A 26287-nucleotide genomic window follows, 5' to 3' on the forward strand; every position below is an offset into this window, starting at 1 on the left:
GCTAGGATTTTAATCTTTCTTTAAGGTTCGGTGCTGACTATCTGAAAGACCATATCTCTCTGCCTGAGTCTTTAGATCGTCAGAGGAGGGCTTTCTCTCATCCTCATCACCATGGCAGGCTCATCTGGTGAGGACACAGGGGGGTGGAGGAGTCTTAGTTGATTCTCCCAGGCTGTTGAATTATTTTGCATGAGCCTATGGAATTGCTTTGCATGGATTTGGGCTGGTCTGCTCTCCATTTTCTTTTCTCCAGCAGGGAAAGACTTTAAAAAATTAATACACAAGCATTTGATGATTAATTGGTTATGTGGAAGGAGCATTTTAAAGGCTTTGTATGTACTTTATTTCCTTATTTATTATTATGCTTTTAAATGACATTCAGTGTTGCCAACAAGCCTTGAAGATATTCCCCAGAATATTTTACCAAATAACTTTGTTCTAAGCCACATTGGCTCCCATGTCATGAGAAAGGTAGGATATAAATGAAACAAACAAACAAGCAAGCCAATCTTTACAGTGTCTCCTTGATATCCTGGAAATAGCCACTCTTTTGTGAGATGGTTTCACACCTGCATTTCTACACATTATATTCTGTGCATCTTTTCCTGTTCTTCCTCCCCCTTCCCGTTCCCTTTAATTAATTATACAGATAGCATTTTATTACACAGGCCCAACTGAAATAACAGAAAAAAATCAGTTAACATTTCCTCCCAATGAAAGGACTAACGAAGACTCTGACTCTACCTATTCTGTTATTGTCATTCCACACACTACAGTATTAATTTAATTATAATAATTTGTTTTATTTATATACCGCTATTCCAAAGATCATAGCGGTGAACAGCAAGTAAGCTAATTAGCAAGTAAGCTAATTTGCCCCCAACAGTCTGGGTACTCATTTTAGCGACCTCGGAAGGATGCAAGCCTGAGTCGAGCTTGGGCCCTTTTGCTGGTCTTGAACTCGCAACCTTGTGGTTTCGAGTGAATGGCTGCAGTACAGGCATTTAACCACTGCGCCACCAGGGTTACAATTCTAGACTTTGGAAAAATTACTTTTTTAGATTCTCTCTCTCTCTCTCTCTCTCACACACACACACACACACCACAAATCCCCCAACCAGAAAGGCCACTGGATGGGGGGATTCTGGACGATTCACATAATGCATTTCTATATGGAAGATATGAAGGGGAAGACTGGAGGCTGTTTGGATCTGAGAATCTGTCCCTTACTTAACAGTTTCAAATGCTTTTCATGTTGAATCTGTAAGTGTTTATTTAATTAATATTTACAATATATTTCATACATCAATATATTTCATGCTTTGCCTGCTGAATCTGTCAATTTTTATTTAATTAGTATTTACAATTTATTTCATAATATCAATCAATATGAAATTTACTATGAAATTCTATGAAATTTACAGAAATTACGAATGCAAACATATAATCATAATAAGATCTGCACTGCCCACACAATTTCACCACCTCACTCTACTATGTGCAATGGAACATTATGCTTAGTCTTGTAATGGGTGTGCAGCAGGGGTCAGATAAATCTACTTACATGTTAAAAATGCCTGTAAGGTTCAACAGTTGAGAGGTTCAACAGTCTTCTCCCTCAATGTGCACAAGTCAATGGGCACACACACACACATGTACAGCCCCACATGTTCAGGAATCATTAGGGCTCTCAATGAGCAGAGGTTAGATAAGTGTTGTTGTTATGGACTACAATATCCCTGCAAAACACCCTGTAATTGCTTTACTTTTTTGTAAGCAACCCGGAGTCCCACATCTAGGGACAAGGTGAGGCATAGATGGTTAAATTAATAATAATAAATTAATAATAAACTAATAGGTGATGTAGATTTTTTTTATTAGACTTTCTCTTGTTCCTGTGTGCCTACAAGTCATTTCTGATTTATGGCAACCCAAGGCAAAACAAGGTATGGTATAAAAGGGAAAAAGCTACACTTCTGATACACCTTGATTCCTTTCAGAGCATCACCTCAGTATTTGTTATTTATTTATGGTATTTATACCCCGCCCTTCAGCCCTAAAGGCTATCAGAGCGGCTTACAATTATTATTTTTAATTAGACGGTTCCCTGCCCTCAGGCTTACAATCTAAAAAGAGACAACACAAAAGGAGATGGGAATGGTGGTGGGAAAGGTATTTAGTAAAATATTTAGTATTCAGGCAGCTTTTAACAAGAGAGTTCCAAGTCTTCACATTCCTGACCCTCAGTAACTTCCAAAGATGGATTTTTTTTGGGGGGGGGGGCTCAAAAATAGGTCTTTCTCTTCCTAGCAACAATGACTTTGTCACATAGTCAACCCAATTTGGCTATTTGATAGCACCACTGAGAACACTGGGCAAGAAAGCAATTTCAACGTTTTGGGGCATTGCAACGTGATGATTGATTGTCATCCTTGTTAGGAAGAGAAAGGCTGTCTTCGAAGAGAAAATATTGCCAAAGCATCAGCTTACTAGTGCTTCAAAGAACAAACAACTGATAGGCTTTGGGGAATCTTTCAGAAAACATAGGTGTCATCTGCAACTAAACATTGCACTGTTAAGGGTTGTATTCAGAATACAGAATTAAAGCAGTTTGACAACATTTTAACTGCCATGACTCTATCCTACAATATCTGGGGATTTGTAGTTTTGTGAGGTATTCAGCCTGGTCTGTCAGAGAGCTTTGGTGCTTTGCCGAACTACACATCCTAGGATTCTGTAGGATAGAGTCATGGAAGATAAAGTGGTCTCAAACTACTTCAATTCAACAGTGTGGATACACACAAGGGCTCTTCAAGATTCCAGTGAGACAGCCATGCTTGTTTCCAGGATGCTCAGCATGCTCAGTCCTCAGTGAGCTGTTTTTGTTTTGTTTTGTTTTAGGTGAAGTGACAAGACAAAGGTATTTTAAAATCACATTCTCGCCTATTAGTTGTTCATGGACTGGTAATAGAGAACAAGTTTGCTGTTTGCTGATAAGGTTTAATCTGTCTCCCTCTCACTTCTTCATGCCAAACAACGCAGTTAGTAGCACATCATCTAAGATCAGTTCTTTTCTAACATGGAGATAGGTGTGAGACTAAAGTAATGTCTCTACTTGATTTTATATACGGTAAAGAGCTGGTAAAAAAACTCCTGCTAGTTATTTAAGGATACACACTTTCCACTGAACTGAGTGATTAAGGTTTGTTTTATCCCCTGAAAAACTTTGTGTGAAACTACCTCCACCTCTGTTTTACTGTTGCCACCTGCTCCTTTGCAGAAACATATTGCAGCTATTTTAGAACTGGCAAAAAGTTTTCAGTTAACACTCTTCGAATAGGCACCTGCTGGTAAAAAGGAGGCGGGAGGAGAGAGCACGGATACAAATATATGTAGGAGGTGACAAGACAGAGGTATTTTAAAACCACATTCTCACCATAATACAAATAATGTTTTTCAAGAGAAGGGCTTCTTGACTGGATAATGTAACTGTGCTAATATCCATAAATACCACAATCATTTTATATTACTCAGGGTTGCAGTTATGGGGGAGGGCCTATGAGGGCATGCTGCCAGGGAAAGATTTTGCCCCATCAATGAAAGTTTCATCCATTCTCCAAATTTCTAGCATTGCAGAGAGTGCATTGCAGAGAGTGAGGCACTGAAAATCATTCAGACCTACATCTCTTTGATCTTCTATGTTCACATTCCTTTGGTCACTTTGCCTGCTCTTTTTCTTTGGATGTTTAAACAGTATTTCTTAAGGTTCAACAGATGTTTTAAATCACTGCAACAATAGAAATTTTGGGACTGAAGGAAAAGTTCATTGTGGAAGGATACTTCTTATTTAAGAAGTCAATGTCTACATTTTGACCATCTCTCACCCCTCCACAACCCTCAACTATAGTTTGTAAAAGTTGTTTCCCAGCATTTCCCACCAGTGTGCTGGTTGGGGGATTTGGGGAAATGTAGGCTGCTACCACATTTCAGAATTAATGCAGTTTGACTCCACTTTATCTGCCAATGGCTCCATCCTATGGAACCCTGGGATTTCTAGTTTGTGTGTTGTGGCACCAGAGCTCTCTGACAAAGAAGGCTAAATAACTCATCAAACTACAAATCCCAGAATTCCATAGCATTGAGCCATGGCTATTAATGCTATGTCAAACTGCATTAATTCTGCAGTGCAGAATTAATCCAATCTTTTTGGAACTCATCTCCAACATGTCTACAAATTCACTAAGCCCATATTTTATTGCATGCAACCCTCCTACAAGCTTCTAATCAATAACTCTGCAGTGTAGATGCAGCCTCAGTGTATAAAGGTAACTTTTCTAAGCTCTCATCTGTATACTGATTTTTCTTGTGAGGTTGGAAAGAATTTTGCAGACGACATGTTCCTCTCCAAAGCTGTTGGGTGAACCGTAAAGTTGGCACCATCTAGCAGCAAGATCACAAGACTTTATAACATGTGCTATGTTGCAGGGTTACATACATATTTTCCTTTCCCTCATATAATATTATGCTGTGCCTGTGTAATGCTTCCACCTTATATATCTTACATGAAAAAGATATAAGATTAAAATATGGCAATGGGTGGACTTAGGCTTTTTAATACTTAGAACCATTTTTCCTTTCCTTAAAATAAAATTAAGAAATCAGTCACTTTTTAAAAAACTTTGTCTTGTTGAAAAATATAGTAGGGTTCCCAGGGAAAGATAAATCATTCATAGGTGACAAATCTTATCTGTGGTCTGACCTATACAAATTACTGCTATGTTATTAAGAATTTAAAATAATGTCTGGTTCAGGTTAGATTTCTCCGTAAGTCACAGTACAAAACTGAAGGATTTGGTGTTTGCTTTTCTGATCAGTACTGTGAACTAGATCTCAGATTTGTTCTCCCCACAGTGTGCAGTTCTCTACTATCATAGTATGGTTACTCCTCCCCCCCCCCCCCATTTAAAAACAGCAGCTGTTTGAAAGCTGCTCAGAGATTTGTAGCCTTAGAGAGGCAGCCCTTGCAGAAGGATTAGAGAGCAAAGTGGAGGTGAAGAGGTCAGATGGGTAAAAAAGATGCAGCTAATTCTCCTGTTGTGTAGCTTATTTCATACTTGAGAAATAAAAACATCATTTTAGCACCTCTTTTAAAACACACAGTTTATTTGCTGCAGGGTATTTTCAAGCCAAAAATATGTATGTGTGTGTGTGTATGTCTATACACATGAACAGCCTGCATTAATTCCCTCCACATAATACAGACCAGTACAGGTCGCCTATGTATGTTAACTGTCCCAGTTTTATTCAAAGACCTAGACATGTTAGTCTGGAAAATCAGTATACAAAGGAATTTTGTAGCACTTTTGAGACTAACTGAAAGAAAAAGTTTGTAGCATGAACTTTCATAGACTTGAGCCTGAGGAACTAAGCTCAAGTCTATGAAAGCTCATGCTACCAACTTCTTTCTTTCAGTTTGTCTCAAAGGTGCTACAATATCCCTTTGCATACTGATGTTCCCATTATGTCAAAACTGCATGTGTGGGCCTGCTCACTGCTTGGACACAGCTACAGGATCAGGAACTCTATGCATGTAAGATGGTCCCCACATCAAACCTGGCAGAAACAGGCTGGCCTGGAAAAGACGGGTAAAAGTAAGGAAAAGGTTCCTGTTTGAGAAAGGCAGAGAGGTAGAACCATCTCTTTTATTTTCATCCCCATTTGTTCCCATCTACTTAACCTCTCCCGCCAATAAAATTGTGTCCATCAGTGCTAGTTATTGTGAGAAGGAAAAAACAGCAAATGCTTGTAACTGTGAAAGGCTTCCTTGCAAATTAATCTTGAATTAAAAGCAGGTGTTTAAAGATGCAATGAATTTTGTTCATTCCCTCTACCAAAATGTTTTAGTGCTTTTTGCAACCTTAACGAGAAAACTGACATTGTTGAAGCAAAATGTAGTTGCTAGTCTTGTCACCTTCTGTAATCAAAAAAAGAAGGGGGCATCTTCTTTACTTCAGGCAGCAAAGGTCTGGAGAAGGCCCTGAGGAGAGCTAAGGCTTGTGTATGCATGTTGGATCACAGCAATAGCTCTCTTCCTGATCTTCAGTGCTACAATAGACTGCACGAACACACACCCCATGAAGTAGACTTAAGACAACAACAGCTTATGCTATCAACTTCTGTCAGTCGCAAAGGTGCTACAAGATCCATTTGTATACAGATCCAAACTATCAAGGCTATGTCATTAAATTCCCAAACCCTGTGAATGTACAAGCCACATGGATATAGCCTCGTCCTTGCAATCTGCAGTGTTCCCAAAGATGCTTACAAAGCCAATATACACATTGTTTCTTCTTGCATGGAGTCTGTTCACACTGTCAAGCGAGCACTTAAAAAGAAGGAAGGGGATCTTCCTTCCCCGCCCCATGAAACACTTTCCCACTCTCTCTCCATCTGTTTGATACTACAACTGAAATCTAACAAAAGAGTCTCTGGAACAAAGGGCACAATTATTATAAGAGTTTCTACAATTTGCTTTAGTATTTTTGTTTCAATCCCTGATGGTTACAATTTACAATATGTTCCAGTGCCTGGCATTCCCTCTCATTTCCCTGCTTTTTTTTTTTTCCTTGTCCTGTCTTCCAGCTCCAACTTCAGGTCTTTCTGTGTAATGCAGTTGGTGGCTCTGGCCAACACTAGTGGATTTTATATCATACTATGAGAGAGAAGAATGTTCATCCACCCCTACATGTGAGTTCTACAGGGATCAGCATTGTGCATTCCTCTCAATCAAAGCATACTCGACAGATGGCCATCCAGCCTCTGTTTAAAGACCTTCGAGGAAGGAGACTCCACTACACTCCAAATAAGTGTTCCACTGTCTAACAGCCCTCACTGTCAGGAAGTTCCTCCTAATGTTAAGGTGGAATCTCTTTACAGGAAATTAGGAGGAACTTCCTGACTGTAAGAGCTGTTAGACAGTGGAACACACTCCCTCAGAGTGTGATAGTTTCCCTCCTTGGAGGTCTTTAAGTAGAGGTTGGATGGCCATCTGTCGGGTATGCTTTGACTGAGAGTTCCTGCATGGCAGAATGGGGTTGGACTGGATGGCCCTTGAGGTCTCTTCCACTCTATGATCCTATGATTCTATACTGCAACAGGTCAGCACTAAGTAACACATCTCCACTGTGCCAGATGTGCCAAGATGGTTCTAGTCAGCTCTGTGTGTTGTTCCTGAGAAATGCCTTGTAGTACAAAAGCAGATGAGGAACCTGTGGCTCCTTGAATGTTGTTGGGTTCTAGATCCCATCATCCTGCTCCAGCATGGCCAATGGTGAGGGATGGTGGGACTGTTGGTTACTCTACGTCAATTACTCCACCTCTGATATATCTGTGTTCATGCTTAAATAAATAACAAAGTTGGAGGGCACCCTAATTTTTAAAAATCTATTCTGATTTAGGTATTTTGGAAGCAAACAGTTCTTGTTTGAGCAAAAGAACATTTTCTTTGCCTTATTTCACTGAGTTTAGAAGCCTGCACTACTGAAATCAGTGGGCGTTTTGCTATTACCATCAGTGGGCGCCATGTCAAGGCATGGTGAATAGTTCTCATTTCTTAAGTTTATCTGTTCCATCTACTCTATGATGGCCAAGTAAGATAAAACAGAACCAAAGGAATTTAGATTACTGGTGTTGTATACATTACAAAGATTAAAAAGGGCTTTGTAATAGATGATATTTGCATGATTTCATTATTCCAGAAGTTGACCATGCTTTCTGAAGGATGCTGGGAGTTGTAGCCCCAAAATAACTTTTCCCAGTTCTGGTTTTAATATATGTGTTACTTGTATATATTTATGAATCTACTGATTCAAGAAGGAAGCAGTGGTGATATGTTGCAGCAAAAAACAGCAAAAAGCACTGTGGCCCCTTAAAAATATACAAATCCTACACATCTAGTGATGTATAAGCCTTGGCAGAACAGAATCCATTTTATCAGATGCATGAACTGTTACTGTCAGTTAGCATCTATTTCCAGATTGAAGATCAGACACAACGAGGAAAGTATATGACAGATTGTAAATATATGGTTCAGCTGAATTCTTTTTGTGTCACACTAGATTGCTCTATAAAAGAATATTCTATTTGTTTACCAGGTCACCCTTTGGTTAGCCAAGGAATGGACATGAATGGAAAGGCCTCAAGTGTCTTCTTTAAGATGTTAATAGATCAAAAGCAGATCTCTGGACGCTTAAATATAATGTAAGAACAGTGGCCAACCAGTTGACCAGATGAAGCCTACCAGAAGGGCTTGATTCATAAGAATACAGTATTTTAATGAATACAAATTAGCTTATGTAAAGTAGAACTCCATTTTGCAACATATGTATTAATCCAACAGCAGCCTCTTCACCTCCACCATCATATAATTTGCTGGAAGACTGTCAGCTTCTGCCATTGAGTGCTGCTACTTGCCAGAAAAAAAACCGTCACGCCTGCTAGAGAGCTAGATGTGCAGGACTATGGAGGCTATGGAGTTTATCAGACAAGGGGAATTGGAAATATAATCTGATGGCAATCTGGATGCAATCATGGGGTTTAACGTTACTGCGTGATAACCCACTACACACAAATTCGGGCAATGGGAAGTCAGTCCGAACGCAATCATGTGGTTTCACGTTATTGCGTGATAGACTGCCACACGCAAATTCGGGCAATGGCATGCTATTTTCGGGCAATGGGGAGCCAGTTCAAATGCAATACATATTCACGTAATTGCACGAAACTAGCGACTTTAAGTGAATGCGTTTTGGCTCCACTTTCTTTTCATTCGAACTGAAGAGAAATTCCTCCCATTTGATAAATGCCACTGTAGGCATGCGGGCAGCTGCCCATTACATAGCAGTGTTTGGTGCAGATGTAAGCTAAGATGGCAAAAGCTGCCCCCAAGAGCTTCTATTTACTCACTGTGTGCCTTTCACAATGCTGAAGTAACAGTCCCCTTGTCCCTATCTTACAGTACCCTCTACTGAGACTGTAGGGTTCCACTTCCTACTTGGGTGACACTGAGAAGTCTATAGTCTGCTAGCAAATTTCCATATTAGCCATTGCTGATTGGTTACAGGCTATGAGAGTTTTTTTTTCATTAGCCCCAGAATGCATACAAGATACTGGCCCACAGTACAAACTTTATTGTGGTCACTATCTTTGCTACAATAAATTATGGTTTGTCTACAGAGATGAAAAAGAAATTATTTTTTTCTGTGAAATGAGCACACAGAGCGAAACCTCTGAATATGCAGAGTGATTGAAGCTGTGAAAAGTTCCCATAGTCTCCCAGCCATCATGTCCTGGACTGAGTATCCCAGAAGCTGTATTCCAAAAAGTAAATTTCTCAAGCTGTGACTGGAAGCCACAGCTCCTTTTTTCACCAATTGCAGATATTGCTCAAAGTTTAAGAAATATTTCTATACTGTTTACAAGAGGTTTTGTCTGGAATAAACCACTGCCGATAGCATCCCCTGAACACAGACCAAAGAAACTTGCTAAAGAAACAGTGGGGATAGATATGGATTACCATGCATTCCTTCCAAACTGTTCCATAGGAAGATGTCTTTTATGGCTGGCACAAGACCATCACCATGCACACTATCCATAAGAGCAAGTCCGAATTGCCTAACCATTTTCTTCCTCTTCTTCTGGACTAAGAAGGACTATACTGGCTGGGGGTTGTAATCCCCAAAAGTTTATTATCCAAACTCTGCTATTTTCTTGCTTTAATTATTTTTTCATTAATTTCAAAATCATTTTAAAAAGAACAAGAGTTTACATCACAACATATAAACATATACACAGACAAAAATCCATACAAACATCCTTCATCTATCTTATTTCATAAAACTCAATTTACTCCCTATTCTTGTCTTCTGATTTGCCAAATAATATTTATGTCTCAAACCGTTTCTTAGTTATAGAACATAGTGATGGAGTCGCCCATATTTTTTTGTCTTTACCTCCCTTTATTTCATTGTTACACCTTCTGTTTTGACAAAATTCCATGATCGGAGCTCTTAAATTTTCTACATCATAAAGATGTAGAAAATGTAGATAAGGATTGGGCTCCAAACTCTGCTATTTTCAGGATTCCCCATAACTTCTGATCCTTTTAAATGTGGTCAGGGTTTACAATCTCCCTAAGAACTTAAAACCATTGTCATGAGATTACAAGCAATAGCAGGCCTATACAAGATCCCCAGCAGGTAACACACCTTCCCTCCATGCTTTCAGAGGAGCATCCTGAACTTCACTGTCAGTTACATCCCCCAAGTCCATTGGTTGTTTGTGTCAGTGGGGTGGCAAATCTGGTCCAAGTTTTCATCCAGACTATAAAATTGCTATCCAAGGTACTAAAAGTGGATCAGCACCTCAGATAGTTCCTTTAAATTTGACTAAAAACCCAGAGTGGGTTCACTAATTGCAGTAGCCATCACTTTACAGACATTTTATGCACTGGGTAGAAGATCAGAAGGATGGAAACTTATATGTATTCAGCTGAATGTGAATTTGCTCAACATATTTAAAAGTCTGTGCAACTGAGGGTCCTGGTTGCATAGAAGAGCTTATCCACCTGCAGTTGAAACATGGCAGTTTCATGGGCTACCCATTAAAATAACAAAGCCCTGGTGGGAGTTTTTGTGAGAATTTCATGTTGGAGCTTCCTAGTTAATGTATTCTCTGAATGTATGGACTTCTGTCCCTAGAACTACAACTTGTAGGATCCCACAGTCAGCATGGCCAATCTGGGGGAAGGGGGATTTCTGGGAGTTGAAGTCCAAAAAATAAACTTACCAAATTCTGTTTCTGTCTCAAAAGTTTCAGTAATTTGCACAGATATTGAAGGCACAGTGATTGTGAGTGCTTCGGAATCTTTTCTTACTATTGTTGTTTTCCGTGACCTATTCATATAGCTAAAGGTTAAGATATTTTGAAAAGAGGAGTGGGACTGATGTGGGGGGAAATATATCATCTGTAATTGCCCCCCCCCACACACACACATACACCATTTCTCTTGGCGTTTATTTACATTATTCAGCTAAAATTCATTCATACAGTTTGCAGGTGTCCAAGACAAATAGAAGTGGTAGAAACATTAGCAAGTATGAATGAACCTTTTTCTAACCTTTCCTATCAAAATTTTTCTTTAGTGGGTTTTTCCCAGGATTAGCCTATGTGGCATCTAAGAAATGGATGCTTAGCAAAATCAAAATCTTTTTGCATGCATTCTGCATGAAGAGACTGGAGATTAGAAAAGTTACATATGAGCCTACTTGAAACATACAGTCTTTTGGCAAGGACTTTCTTTGGTGGTCTATAAAGAAGTATATCTCATTGTTTCAACTAGATTTCCTCCTATGTAAGTTCAAAATAATATGGTAATAACCCACGGTTACCCAGGAGTAATGGTACAGAACGAGATTCATGTCTGAATAAATGGGTTTAGAATTATGCTGCACACAAGTTAACAGTGTAAAATGTATATACCTCCAAATATTAGTTTTACCATACACTAACATGATGTAGTGGTTTGAGTGTTGGACTACAGCTCCAGGGACCAGGGTCTGAATCCCCACTCTGCCATGGAAACCCACTGGCTGACCTTGGGCAAGTCAGTCTCTCAGAGGAAGGCAAAGGCAAACCCTGAACAAATTTTTCCAAATAAACTCTGTGATATGGTTGCCATAAGTCAGAAACATTCCTTTATGCTTGTATCCAATATCCCATTTCGAGTTTACTTTCCACTAGGAAATTAATCTATAAAATAATATGCTTCCCAACGCCACAGCAGTATTCAGAATCTCCCATGAACATTCTTACTCTCATATATCCAAGTTATGAATCTAATAGTTAAAAACCTAGTAAGCTGCCTTATTCTATTCTCAAACCTTTTCTCTACCAAGCCTAGGATTGTTACTTGGGTTGGTGATGGCAACAACTTTCCAGAATTTGAGGCAGGATTCTTTCTGCATCCTGCCTGGAGGTTCCTCGTATATCCTGGTGGGTCAAAAACACACTGCAGAAATAATGCAGTTTGAGACCACTTTAACTGCCCTGACTCAATGCTAGAGAATTCTGGGATTTGTAGTTTTCTGAGACATTTAGCCTTCTCTGTCAGAAAGCTCTGGTGCCACAATAAACTACAATTCCCAGGATTCCCAAGCACTGAGCAGTTAAAGCAGTCTCAGACTGGATTATTTCTGCAGTGTGTTTTCGACCATGGTCTCCCCTTCAAGTATTAACTAGTTCTGAACCTGCTTAGCTTCCAAAATCAGATGAGATTAGATGTACTGTATTCAAGGCTAAATTGTGGTACAGACGCCACAGCATTTGGATTCTGCCAGTTTGGAAGGGATGTTTGTAGAGGATCTCTCTACTGCTTACTAAATCAGAGTTGCTAAGAACTAAGTTTGTGACACCAGCTATGGGACAACTGGTCCATATAGCTCAGTATTGTTTCCACTGACAGACAGTGGTGCTTTAGGTTTTCAGAAAAGAAGTCTTCCTAGCTCCAACTAGAGATTTTCAGACTTTCCGTATGAAAAGCAGATACTCTGCCACAAAGCCTGAGAGTTGCTTTTTTTGGATTACAACTTCCAGAATCTGTCAGTGGCTATACTGGGATTCTGGGAGTTCCAGCACAAAAGGTAACTTCTCCAGGCTCTTCTTCATGACTGAAATACAGCCCCTTCTTTACTCACAACTTAATGAAGGCTCTGATAGTATAGCCAGCACCTTAAAGTCACTGACCTTTGATTTTGCTTATCGATACATTGAATCCCTTCAATACATGGAGTGGGCTGGTTTTCATACTCAACCTAATTACTGTAGCACCAGTTGGTGACTTGAAGGAAACAAACAGGTAGAATATCTGACAGAATCCATGTACTCAGATATTTCACCTAAGGCTAATAATAACAGAATGTTCACTGCTGTGTCAATTGATCCAATGTCTGCATCCTTTCCCCTCACTCTCTTTCTTTCTGTGTCTCCTCTGGTCACTATAGGCACTTCTTTCAAAGAAGTGAAGGTCTTCTCAGAGAAATGAGTGGAGAAAAGCATAAAATTAGATTTCATATTGATCTGTCTGTATATATGGTGACCAATTTATTGTCTGATCTGAACCCAGTGGCTGCATTTGGTCTCATGAAAAAACAGAGTGCTTGATAGTATATCTGTCTGTATTTCCACCATGCCTGTCTTTTTTAAAATGATATGTATTTATGTTGCTGTGTGCCTTCAAATCATTTCTGAGTTATGGCAAGCCTAAGACAAATCTATCAATGGGTTTTCTTGGCAAGATTTGATAAGAGGGGGTTTGCCTTTGCCTTACTCTGAAGCTGAGAGAATGTGGCTTCATTTGCTCAAGGTCACCCAGTGGGTTTCTATGACAGAATGGGGATTTGAACCCTGGTCTCCAGAGTTGCAGTCTGATGCTCAAACCACCACACCACACTATGGCAGCCTTTTCCAACCAGGAGCTCTCCCAGGTGTTCCCACTACAACTCCCATCATTGCTAGATAATATGGACATCTTTGTGAGCCAATGAACTGGATGTATCTTATTCAATTTTCAGATTAGCGGTTAATGTATTGGATGGCTTAAACCAAGACACTTTGTTTCAAGTCTTCCATCTGTCATTTGTGGAGAATATTATTGTTGTACAATTAGAGAAACTGAATGAATTGTTGAAAAAGATACTCATATCAAGAAAATTGTAAATTTAGTAAGAAATACATTTAGTCCTCCATATCTACGGATATTTTATCCACAGATTCAACTATCTATGGCTTGAAAATATTCTAAAAAGTAAACATTGATTATGCTAGTTTATATAAGGGACCGCTGTATATAATGGGACTTGAACATCCATGGATTTTGGAATACCAAGGGTCCCCTGTGTGCAGCTAATAAAACTATTATTATTATTATTATTATTATTCATTATGTAGCAATCACAATGAGCTCATCTCCACCAATGTTGAACACACTTTAAGAAGGATGTCACTCATTTAAAGAAATAAGTCAACTAATTGTATTCATTCAGTGATATTAACTGGTTAATGAATTTGTGACATCTGCAAACATTTGCATATAAAATAATAAAGCTTAAGGGGAAAAAGTTACTGTTTTTGAATCATACACAGAAGCTCTAGACCCCATTCGTGTCTTTTTGACCATGGGTTGCCATGGATCCTACCTAGAGCACATGAAGACTCAAGTCTTGCTAGAACCCAGTACGGCTAAACTGAGCCTAAGGAGACAGTCTGAGATGACAAGGAAAGACAATCATGCTGTGCAAAAAGAAGGAAAGTATGAAAGGAAGAAGACTACATTGAACATGGACTGATGCTATCCAGGGAGCCATGGCCCTGAGTTTGCAAGACCTGAGCAGGACTGTTGCTGACATGGAGGTCTCTCATTCCTGGAGTCACTTCACATTCAAACCAACTTAACAGTAAATAACAGGAGTAGTGCAACGATGCCACAGCAGGAATGATTTTAGAAGGGTGTTCACCTTCAACATAAGGCAAGAATCCCATTTACCACCTGCTCCCAAAGCCAATGGCTGACAGTGGAGCCCTGTTTTCAGGATACGCTCCTTCCAAAGGCAAGCAGAGTGCCTAGACCTGGGAGAAGGGCCCTCGAGAGGATGTCGAACTGCAAAACCCCAAATCCCTTGCCAACACAACTGCTGGACAGTGCAGTCCAACAAGAACTCTGCTTTTGCTGCTGGTGGGTGTGAGTGTGTGCTTTCCCTGCACTGTTAAGAGGTTCCTGCTGTACCACAGAAGAGCTGGGGGGGGGGGGGGTTTGGAACTATAATTCCCAGGAGAAGTTCCTTTTTGATTGCAACTTCCAGAATCCCCCTCCTGTTGGCCTGGAGTTTCTCAGACTCCCCAGACTTCCTCGTCCTTTCCGCCTGGCCTTTTTGCAGAGCTCTGTCCTGGGGATGGCAGCTTGCTTGAAATCCCCTTCCAGCCTGGGAAAGGCGCTAGCCTCCCTCTCCCTCTCCCTCACCGATCTCCCAGAGAGGCTCTTTTGGACACCCTTGTCCTCACAAGGTCCCGTCCCGAGCAGATCAGGCTGATCCAACCTGACAGCCAACGGATCAAGAGGAGATCGCCCAGCCCCAGACAGGCCTGGCAGAGAACCACCGCCACAGGGAGATGGAGGGGGCAACCCCACAGCCCCAGACAGGAGGACCCCCCCCCCCCCCCCAAATCCCAAACCACCAGCCCCTTCGTCTTCCCTCCAAAGCCGAGGCTGCCTTCTCAGGCCTTCTGGAAACGTTTCGCAAGAGGCCGACAAACTTTGGGTTCTATGTCTTGTGTGTGTGTGTGTTTTGTGGTTGTTGTTTTTAAAGCCCCACAACGTGTGCCTGCTTGCCCCCTTCCTTGTGCAAGGCAAAGCACGCCCGCCAGCGGGGTTTTCCCGGGGCTTCTTCCCCTCGGCGAGATTCGGGAAGGAGCCTCCTTTGGCTGCCTTTCCACTTTGGGGCCCTGAAAGGACCCTCCCCCGAGTCCCAGGGTGGGCTTCCTTCCATAGGGCTGCAGCCTCACAAACAGCCCGACTCTCCCTTCATTCTCGCCTCAGTCCTGGACCTTGGACCCCTCTTCCCCCCCCCCCCCAATAAATGAAGCCCGGCTCCCAGACCCAAAACCAGGCAACCCCCCTCAAAAGCCCCACGAGGAAGACCCTCGTCCCCCCCTCCAGGGACTCTCACCCTTCGGTGGCTGCCATGGTCAGGAAGGCGGGGGACCCCTGAGGGCTCTTTCCTCTTTCCTCTCTCTCTCTCTCCAAGCAATCCAAAGGCGTCGAAGGGGCCGAGGCTGAGGGCTGGCTCTCTCCCTCTCCCTCTCTCTCTCCTTATCCGCGGGGGGCTTCCCGCCTTGTGGCTGCGGGCCCCTCCACCGAGGCCAGCGTCCAAGGGAGCCCCGGGGTCGCCCTCCCGCCGCCGGCCGCCACCTTGGAAACCTCCTTCTCCTCCTCTGTCTGGCTTCCTCCAATGTCTTGAGGAAAGAGAGAGAGAGAGAAGCAGGAGGGAGAGAAAGAAAGAATGAAAGAAAAATGGGAGGGAAGGAGGAGAAGGGGAGGGAGGGAGGAGGAGGAGGATTTGGGCGCCTGAGGCGGACACCTTGCGCTCCCCTCCCGCCCTTTTTTCCTCAAGGAAAGTGTGGGAGGGAGGATGTCTCTGTGTGTGTCTCTTGTGTGTATTTGTGGCGTGTGTGTGTATATATATATACAGTATATATAAATGGGGGGCGGGGGGTTGACTTCCCATTGCCATGGCTGCTGAGGAGGAGGAGGAGGAGGAGGAGGCTGCCGAGGGAGGTTTAGCGGTGGATTTGCAGCCCAGCCCTCTCTATTTTGGGGCTGCTGGCCAACATCACCCGACAAAGCAAGATCAAAAAAGGGAACCCCTGAAAAGGAAGGAGGAAAGCCCTTCGAGGCGAGGGTCGAGGGGGGGGGGCAGCTGTCCTCCTTGTCCGGGACCCGTCCGCCATTTCAGCCTTCCCTGCATTTGGAGGCATTCCTAAAGGTCCTCCCTTTGGAGCAGGACTATAACGGAATAACCCAATCCGAGACCGCTTTAACTGCTAGGGAATGACTGTAGCTCACAGAGAAGGCTAAAGGGCTCACACAGCTATATAGAAAGCATTCCCGAGCCTGGAGCCAGGGAGGTTAAAGCGGTCTCGAACTGAGTTCTTTCGGTGTTTTGGGCCCTCGAGAGAGCATACAGTGTGTGTAACGTAGCTGGAATAAACAGATGTGAAATGAATTCGTGTTTCTGGGCGTGGTTTCTGTTAAGCCTTTTCTTTGGGTACGTCCTCCATTTTTGGGGTCGAACGTCCTCCGTTTTGCGGGGTGTGTCTCGTCCTCCTTTGAGACCTCTGCTCACTCTAGCTTGGGCTGCTTCCGCACTGGAAGAATAACCCAGTTTGACGCCGCTTTAACTCTTTGTCTGGCTCAAGGCTATGGAATTCTGGGAGTTGGAGTTTGTTGTGAGGCCCAGAGCGGAGCTTGGCCGTTGCCTTCCCCTGAGGCTGAGAGAGTGTGACTTGCTCAGGGTCACTTGCCCCGCCAGGAAATCAAACCTTGCTCTCCAGAGAGTCGGATAGGGCAATCCCTCCAACCACTCTCTCTCTCTCTCTCTCTCTTTATCTATCTGTATCCCGCTCTTTCCCCAGAACTGGGACCCGATGAAAAGAAGCCTTCAATCGCAGGGAGAGAGCCCCCTTCCCCGGCTGAAGCATCTCCTGCCCTGCTTGGCAGCCTTGCCATTGGAGCTCCCTTTGGGAGGCGGCTGCTGATGCTGACGCTGAGGGGCCGCATTAATGAATTAATCCTCACGAGACAAAAGGCGGCTTTAGAGGCTGCGCAAAGGCCCACTTACACACACACACACACACACAGACACACACAGACTATGGAGAGGAAGAGAGAGGGATTGGGTGCGCTGAGCTCTGCTCTTCCTCTCTCACGGTGGTAGAATTCAATAGACCAGCCAGCCGTGTTCGTCTGGGAAACCAGAGGATGCAAAGGACTCTTTTAAGAAAGAAGCAGGAGCCTTCAACTTGAGCCTGTTGGAAGATTTTTGCATACATAGATAGATAGGGATTCCCTGCATGCAAACTCTCCTCATTCAAACGAATTATGTTATTTAGGTCACTCCCCCTTTGTGGACTCTTAAAGCTTTTCTCTTGACCTGTTGGGTCCTCTTTCTTTGGAGAGATGGTGAGATAAACAGTTCTTTTCACCCAGAATTATTGACTCGCCAGGGGATGCGATGCCAATTCTGATGATGGGAAGATTGGCTGTTCAAGGCCGAGTGCTGCATGATGGGGTCAGCTCCTGTCACTAGTCCCAGCTTCTGCCAACCTAGTAGTTCAAAAGCATGCAAATGCAAGTAGATAAATAGGCACCACTTTGGTGGGAGGTAACAGTGTTCAGTGCAATCATGCTGGCCACATGGCCATCAAATTCATCTTCAGACAACACTGGCTCTTTGGCTTAGAAATGGAGAGGAGCACTACCCCCTACTGCCAGTTATGACTAGACATTCATGTCAAGGGACTACCTTTACCTTTTTATTCACTGGCTAGATTAGGATATAGCTTTTATGTATACACCCATCCCTCCACATTTGCAGCTTTGACTTTTGCAGATTTGATTACTCACAGATTTTATTGATATATTCTCTGTAGGAATATCTAGATCCTCCAGTGCAACACTATGGTTAACTTTCACCAAAAGTCGCAAAGACGGACCTAGAGATTCCTAGAGAGAGCACTCCACTAGGCAATTGTAGCTCCTCCAGCACAATGCTGTAGTCAATGTCTGGCAGATGTTCACCACAGAGTTGCATTGGAGGACCTAGAGATTCCTAGAAAGGTGTTCTCTCAGGTTAAAAATGTGTTTCTGTTATTTGTGGTTTTTCCCACATTCACGGGGGTCCTGTGCCCCTAACCCCAGCAAATGTGGAGGGACAAGTGTATATAGATTAAAGCCATTAGTAAACTTTTGTTTTAAACTACATGCTACATGTTTGATTTTGAGTCATTCTCAGTTCTTGGGGGAGCATAGTTAGACAAAGGCGCATTTCTGCTACTCTGCTAATTTAAAACTAGACCCTAACAGGCTTGATTTGACATTTTTGATATTTAAATATTTTTGTTTCATTACCAAAAGCTGAAGCCTTGGGAAACTTAAATTACCCTATAGAGCCTAGTTCTTCAGATGCATGTTTGGAATGGAGAGTCCAGAGACAGACCTATATAAGATGGTTGTGTGTATATAGGGCAGGATATAAGTGCAATAAATGAATGAATATATATGCCACTGGTCAAACAGGCAGAAGTCAACTTTTGACACAACCAGCAGTGAAAGGAAGTGATTTCTGTATGTGACATTTCCCTCATACGAGTGTATATAGGTCTCCACTCCAAACATGCCTCCAAGGAAGTAGCCTCACGTATACAAAAGCTCATGCTACCAGCTTCTTTCTTTCGTTCAGACTTATGGTTTGTCTCTGGACTCTCCACTCCAGCCTGTGTATCTGAAGAAGTAGGCTGGAGTCTACAAAAGTTTATGTTCCAAGCTTCTCTCTTTCACCTAGGAGTTTATCACATGGAGGCCCTTCCGTGTGGTAAACGTCACGCAAGCACTGCTTAAATGTCATGCAAGCGCCATGGGAATGATCCCCCATGGCGCTATGGAAGGGGAATTGTGGCTCCTGCTCAGTTCCCGTCATGCACTCATAATGATTTATCCCATTAATAAGAAAAGCGCTGCAGGAGGTTCCCCCAGTGACGAGTGCATGATGGGAATGGAACGTGAGCTGTGATTCCACTTCCATAGTGCCATGGGGGATCACACCCATGGCGCTTGCATGACGTTTGGGCAGCACTTGCATGACGTTTACCACACAGAAGGGCCTCCGTGTGATAAACTCCATAGTCTGAAAGGGGCTACAAAAGGCTTCTCAGGGGCAAGATTGAAATATTACAGCCCTTTACTGCTTCCCTGAGGAAAAGTCCCATTGAGCCCAACAGGACTTGTAGTGGACACCACCCAGGTAGCATTGCCCTATGATCACCCCTACATAGCATTCACATGGGCTTATATTACTTGGTATCATGGAAAACTAAGACGTTTGTTCAAAGGTAAAGCCAAGTTAGTCTGTAGAATCAGTATGCAGAGAGATCTTGTAGCACCTTTGAGACTAACTGAAAGAAGTTGGCAGCATGAGCTTTCGTAGAATTCAGTCTACTTCCCCAGATGCTTTTCAGATGCTAAAAGCATCTGAGGAAGTAGACTGAAGTCTACAAAAGCTCATGCTGCCAACTTCTTTCTTTCAGTTAGTCTTCCTTCAGAGCCTAGAGAGCAGCTGTAGTATCATAAAATCACAGAGCTGGAAGAGACCACAAGGGCCATCCAGTCCAACCCCCTTCTATGGAGGAAGACACAATTAAAACTCCCTGGACAGGTGGCCATCCAGCCTCTGCTTAAAAACCTCCACTCCACCAGTCTCCAAGGTAGCATCTTCAGCTGCCCAATGATAGTTACAATCAGAAAGTTCTTCCTAATGTTGAGGTAGAATCTCTTTTCCTGCAGCTTTAATCCAATGCTGTGTCCTGGTCTCTGGAGCAGCAGAAAACAAGCTTCTTCTATCCTGAATATGAGATCCCTTCAAATATTTAAACATAGCTATCATGTTGCCTCTAAATATCTGTTCCCCAGGCAAAACATTCCTAGTTCCCTAAACTGATCAGCATTAGGCATGTTTCCAGAGCTTTCACCATTTTGGTCAAAATAGCAGTTGTAAAGTATTCCTCACTATTTCTTCTTCTACTACTAAGCACAAAACAAAACGAAACAAAATCCTCAAATAAATACAGTGCTACCTACATTCAAACAATATGGGTTTCCCTTCCCTTTTGTCATTCTTTCTTTCCTTAATTCTTAAGCATAAGTGGTGTTCTTAGTTTTGATCCATCTACCTGGGCTTAAAACTAACTAGACTCATTGATTTACTGCTGAATAGATGACAAAGCTTTTGGTTAGCCTTTCCTTTTCAGGTGGTTTCATAAAAGTAACTCAGTTACTCAAATTTATTTTGTTTCCCCTTTTCTAACAAGCACTTAAGGCAGTTCATATTAAATAACCATAATTAAATACAAAAACAGTTAATTGATATGCCATACATTAAATACAAAAACATTAAATTGATACAGTATGTCTTGGATAGACATATATGCAGTCTTAGAAAGTAACACAGCATTCTTCATCCAACTAAATGAACAAAGTAAGACAACTGCACAAAACACCACCTTTGAAAATTTAAACTTCAACGAGCAAGGTTATTCCCAGAGAGCAATGATGAGTACATACAGATGGGTTAATTTGGAAATATGTATAGTTTCTTTACAGATATAAGCTTCTGTGATTTAAAATCAGTCCTCCAAAGCTCTGCTGACCTCTGTTGGAGATGGAGTACATCAATGAATTTTTTTTCTTTTCTCTTTTGAACCAGGCATGGGAAATTGCTGGAACTGGACTTTCCTGGGAAATTACAAGGATTTAGTCAGTTTTCTTCTGTTTGAACAATTTCTTCTTAATTGGCATTCTGGGAAGTAGGCAGTAGATTAACTTCCTTGGAACAAGGTAGAAGAGAATATAATCGGTATTCTTCTAAAGTGGAACACCGGCTGCTAGAGTCCCCCAAATCATTCTCCAAATGACCATAAAGCTGGAATAGTAGCTTTTACTTGCAGGAGGGAAAATCCCACACAGCTAAAAACAACAACAGTGCTTTTCCCTCATAGAGATGGGAAGTCTGGGTTAAACCTTTTCCCCCAAATGTGTGTACTGTTTTTTCTTGAATGCCAAGCCAAACAATGGTGCAATTAAACTGGGTTTTCAAGCAAGGCTTGGAAACTTAAATAAAATAAAATAAAATCCACCACTCCCAGAATTGCCAATACAGGTTGCCTCCACTGACCATCCTAGTTGGGGACAATCTGGGGGAAAAGCAACCCCCCTTGAATTTCTGCCCTCAGGATCAGAATAAGATCTTGCAGCCCTGCCACCATTCCCAACTCATAAACAGCAAGGAAGGGGCAGATAAGGAGGGCATCACATCAGCACCAGGCCAGAGAGGCTTACTCTAGTCACCTTAGCAGCATATCGTCCATATATATGCGTGCGTGCGTGTGTGTGTGTGTGTGTGTGTGTGTGTGTGTGTGTATATATATATATATATGCAAAGAGATCTTGTAGCACCTTTGAGACTGAGGAAAAAAAGATGTATGGACTGAAATGTATGAATAGCATTAAAAAAAAACAAAAAAACCCAACAACTTGGGGGGTCATGGGTATCTGGATGTTAAAACTGAACTTGTCACCTCTTCACCCTACCTGCAAGTTTTGCATGTCTATTGCTATTCACACACACAGTTTGCTTATAAAGGTCTGTTCCTAGTAACTTCATTCCATGCATCTGAGGAAGTAGACTTAAGTTTACACAATCTTATGCTACCAAGTTCTTTGTCAGTCTCAAAGTTGCTAAAAGATCCCTTTGCATACTGATCCAGAGTAATATTGATATGAATCTTTGAATTCTACCACTATTGTATATATAATCAGGCACGGATGGAGTGGAGTCTGACATAGTGCAGAACATGGTGCAACAGGGTTCTGTCTGGGCCCAGTGCTATTCCAACATCTTTATCAATGACTTGGATGAAGGAATGGAGGACATGCTTATCAAATTTGCAGATACCACCAAATTAGGAGTAGCAGCTAATACCCCAGAGGACAGGATCAAAATTCTAAATAATCTTAATAGATTAGAAAGCTGGGCCAAAACTAACAAAATGAACTTCAACAGGGAGAAATGTAAGATAATGCACTTAGGTAGAAAAAATGAAATGCATAAATATAGGATGGGGGACACATGGCTGAAAGAGACTACGTGTGAAAGGGATCTAGAAGTCCTAGTAGACCACAAGTTGAACATTAGTCAACAGTGTGATGTGGCAGCTAAAAAGGCCAATGCTATTTTAGGCTGCATCAACAGAAGTAGAGTGTCCAGATCAAGGGAAGTAATAGTGCTACTCTATTCTGTTTTGGTCAGGCCTCACCTGGAATACTGTGTCCTGTTCTGGGCACCACAATTCAAAAAGGATGTTGACAAATTGGAGTGTGTTCAAAGGAAGGCCACAAAAATGGTGAAGCCATGCCTTATGAGGAAAGACTTAGAGAGCTGGGTATGTTTACCTGGAAGAGAGATGGTTAAGAGGTGATATGATCACCCTGTGTAAGTATTTCAAGGGGGGGGGTTACACTGAGGATGGAACAAGCTTGTTTTCTCCTGTTCCAGAGATTAGAACATGGAACAATGGATACAACTCTGGGAAAAGAGATTTCACCTCAACATTAGGAGGAATGTCCTGACAGTAAGAGCTGTTTGACAATGGAACACACTCCCTCAGAGAGTGGTGGAGTCTCCTTCTTTGGAGGTCTTTAAGCAGAAGCTGGATAGCCATCTGTTGGCGGTGCTTTGATTGTGAGTTCCTGCATGGCAGGGGGTTGGACTGGATGGCCCTTGTGGTCTCTTCCAACTCTAGGATTCTATGATTCTAAATGGTTCTTTATTTAATAATAATTCAGTTTTCTCTCAAGGCAGGATCCAAAGCTGCTTACAACATACGGTTTAAAATAGAATATAGCTAAAATAAATCATAACAGTAAACAAATAATTTACAGGCACTTTATTTACTTACTTAGAGATATATTTATCCTTTCCTACAACAAAATGGAGCCTTCAATATCAGGAAAGTAGAAGCAAATTCCACTTGATTCTGTGGTCATGCTGGTGTCATGATTTAAGCAAAATGTAAAACTACAGATGTTCAGCATTTTTTAAAAATAACAAACATTGTTGGCAGATTTTTGTTAGCTGCTCTAGAATGTCAGGAATGTCGAACCAGTTGCAAAGTATGGAATGGCAGTGCAAGAGGCAGGGATGGAGTCATATGAACTATGCACCCACTGAAGTAATAAAGATGGGCAATTAAAAGGAGCCCATTAGATTATTAAATCAAGCATCTAACATTACTTAACTATGTTTCTGGAACAAAGGCATGGAAGAGATTTTGCAGCACTGGACTAATTGATTGCTTATCTGTGATATGTGTCCTTTATGTCTACTCAGTTCATTTTCATTCACTGTTCTGTGCCCTTTGGCCAGTACAAAATGATGCATGGTATGAACCCTAGACCAAATCCTACCTGCATTGACTTGACCTCCCTCTTTTCTACCTTCTCTGGTTTGGAATATTTGAAGTCTTCCTTTGTTTCGAATGCTGTTTTCTTTGCTAAAACCTCTGTGCTAGCTGTTTCCTTCCTATGTCAATTCAAATTTCATTCTAGACATCATGTCTCCAAATTAGGATTGCCAGAGTGAAATGTAGAGAGGGCTCTTGTACGTTTAACAGTTCTGTAAAAGAAGCGATTTCAGCAGTTGTTGCTTGTTTGTGTGAAAAGCAATAGCTACAAACACTTGCTACTGCCATTTCTTCTTCAGTGCAACCATGAAAGGGACCTCTCTAGTTTTCACTCTGGGAACCTTAGAATATTGTTTTCACATAACTTCTCTAAGGTAGGGGTAGGGAACCCGTGGCTCTCCAGGTTCTGACGAACTACCATTCCCATCATGTCTCACCACTGGAGTAGCTACTCCAAGCCCTCGTGAGTCTGTCTAAAACATTCTTCAGTTTGCCTGGTGGTGAGGCATGGTGGGAATGGTAGTTCATCAGAACCTGGAGGGCCATAGGTTCCCCACCACTTCTCTAAGGGGTCTGACAGCATGGGAGACAGTCTTGTACAGGCTCATACTCTTGGTTCCCCTACTTAGAGGTGATCACGTATCAGCCAAAAGTAAAAGACTTGCTGTTGTTATTTTGTGCCTTCAACTTGTTTCTGGCTTATGGTAACCTATCATTATTCAGAGGAGATTTGTCATTGCCTTCTTCTAAGGTTGGGAGATTGTGACTTGCCCAAGATTCCCCAGTAGGCTTCCATTGGCCAGTGGGAATTTAAACTCAGATCTCCTGGCATCCTAGTCCAATATTCAAAGTACTACATCACACTGTGTCTCCCAAAGACTTTGTTGTTAGCTGCCATCGAGTTGATTTTGACCCATGGCAACTCTGTCGATGAGACATCTCCAAGACTCTCTGTCCTCCACTACTCTGTTTAGTTCCTGCAGACTCATACCTGTGACTTCCCTAATACAGCCCATCCATCTAGCAAACATCCTTCTTCTCTTTCTGCTTCCCTCCACCTCTCCTAGCATTATTGGGTTTTTTTCCAGTGGATTTTGCCTTCTCATGATGTGTCTGAAGTATGACAGCCTTAATCTTCCAGGGAGATTTCCGGTTTGATCTATTCCAGGACCCATTTGTTTGTCCTTTTGGCTGTCCAAAGGACCCTCAGCAGTCATCTTCATTTTCTTCTTATCTTGTTTTCTTAACTGTCCAGCTCTCACATTCATACATAGTAATAGAGAAAACAATGGCTTTTATGATTCTAACTTTTGTGTTCAGCTGTATATCTTTGGATTTTAGAACCCCTTCTAGTTTTTTCATAGCCACCCTCCCCATTCTTAATCTTTTTCTGATTTCCTGACTGCAGTCCCTGTTTCTATCAATGTTTGATCCCAGGTATGAGAATTCTTTTACTACTTCTATTTCTTCATTGTCTAGGTTTGTCTAGATTCTCCATTGTCATTATTTCTGTTTTCTTTATATTTGACAGCAGTCTTGCCTTTAACTTTCTTCCTTGATCTTCCTTAGTACTTGTTCCACGTCTTTGATGTTTTCTGCTAGTATTATGGTGTCATTTGCATATTTTAAATTGTTGATAATCCTTCCTCCTATTTGCACTCCTCCTTCTTCTGGGTCCAAGCCAGCTTTCTGTACCATATGTTCTGCATATAAATTAACATGCAGCCTTGTCTGACTCTTTTGCCAACTAGAAACCATTCTGTTTCTCCGTGTTCTGTTCTGACATTGATCTCTTTTCCAAGTATAGATTTCTCATCAGGACTAACAGATGTGTTGGCACTCCCATGTTTTTAAGGGCATTCCATAGACTTTCATGATCTGTGCAATCAAAGGCTTTGCTGTAGTCTATAAAGCACATACTGATTTTCTTTTGGAATTCCCTAGTGTGCCTTTGTATGTTTGCAATGTGGTCACAAGTGCCTCTTCCTTTCCTGTACCCCACTTGGACCTCTGGGATTTCTTTCTCCAATCTGGCATGATCTTTTAGAAGATCTGATAAAATGTATTTCTACACAATTTATAACCATACTTCTTCCAGTATCCTCCTCTCTTTTGTGCATGCCATCAACTTACCAAACCATCTAATGTGACTTGAAAGAAATTGGATAGAAGACAAAGCTAGATGGCTAAGGAATTATGAGTCAGATTGGGGATCATATCTGAAAGGTAGCAAGGCTGAGGAAGGTTATCACTTAAGGAGTAGACATGCCTTCATCAGAGCTTGGAAAATTTAGTCTTTGAACTTTGTAAAGGCACATAATAATAATAGCAATACAACATTCCACATGATATAAGTGTACCTGGATCATATTCTCATATTCAGGATCTCATGGCAGATAAACAGATGTTACTTGGCAGACAAGTCATTATCAAATTCATTATC

General features: G+C 41.9%; 1 protein-coding gene across 1 annotated transcript in view; it reads right to left on the reverse strand.

The window, feature by feature from the left end:
• The window catches only part of SLC1A2 (solute carrier family 1 member 2), a 134481-nt gene extending 118368 nt beyond the window's left edge, over positions 1-16113 (reverse strand). The window contains exon 1 of the mRNA XM_042477269.1: positions 15780-16113. Coding sequence (XP_042333203.1) covers positions 15780-15796 — 17 coding nt within the window. The 5' untranslated portion in view covers positions 15797-16113. The remainder of the gene's footprint in view (positions 1-15779) is intronic.
• Between the last annotated feature and the right edge of the window lie 10174 nt (positions 16114-26287).

This window comes from Sceloporus undulatus, chromosome 1 (assembly GCF_019175285.1).
Source record: "Sceloporus undulatus isolate JIND9_A2432 ecotype Alabama chromosome 1, SceUnd_v1.1, whole genome shotgun sequence".
NCBI lineage: Eukaryota > Metazoa > Chordata > Lepidosauria > Squamata > Phrynosomatidae > Sceloporus > Sceloporus undulatus.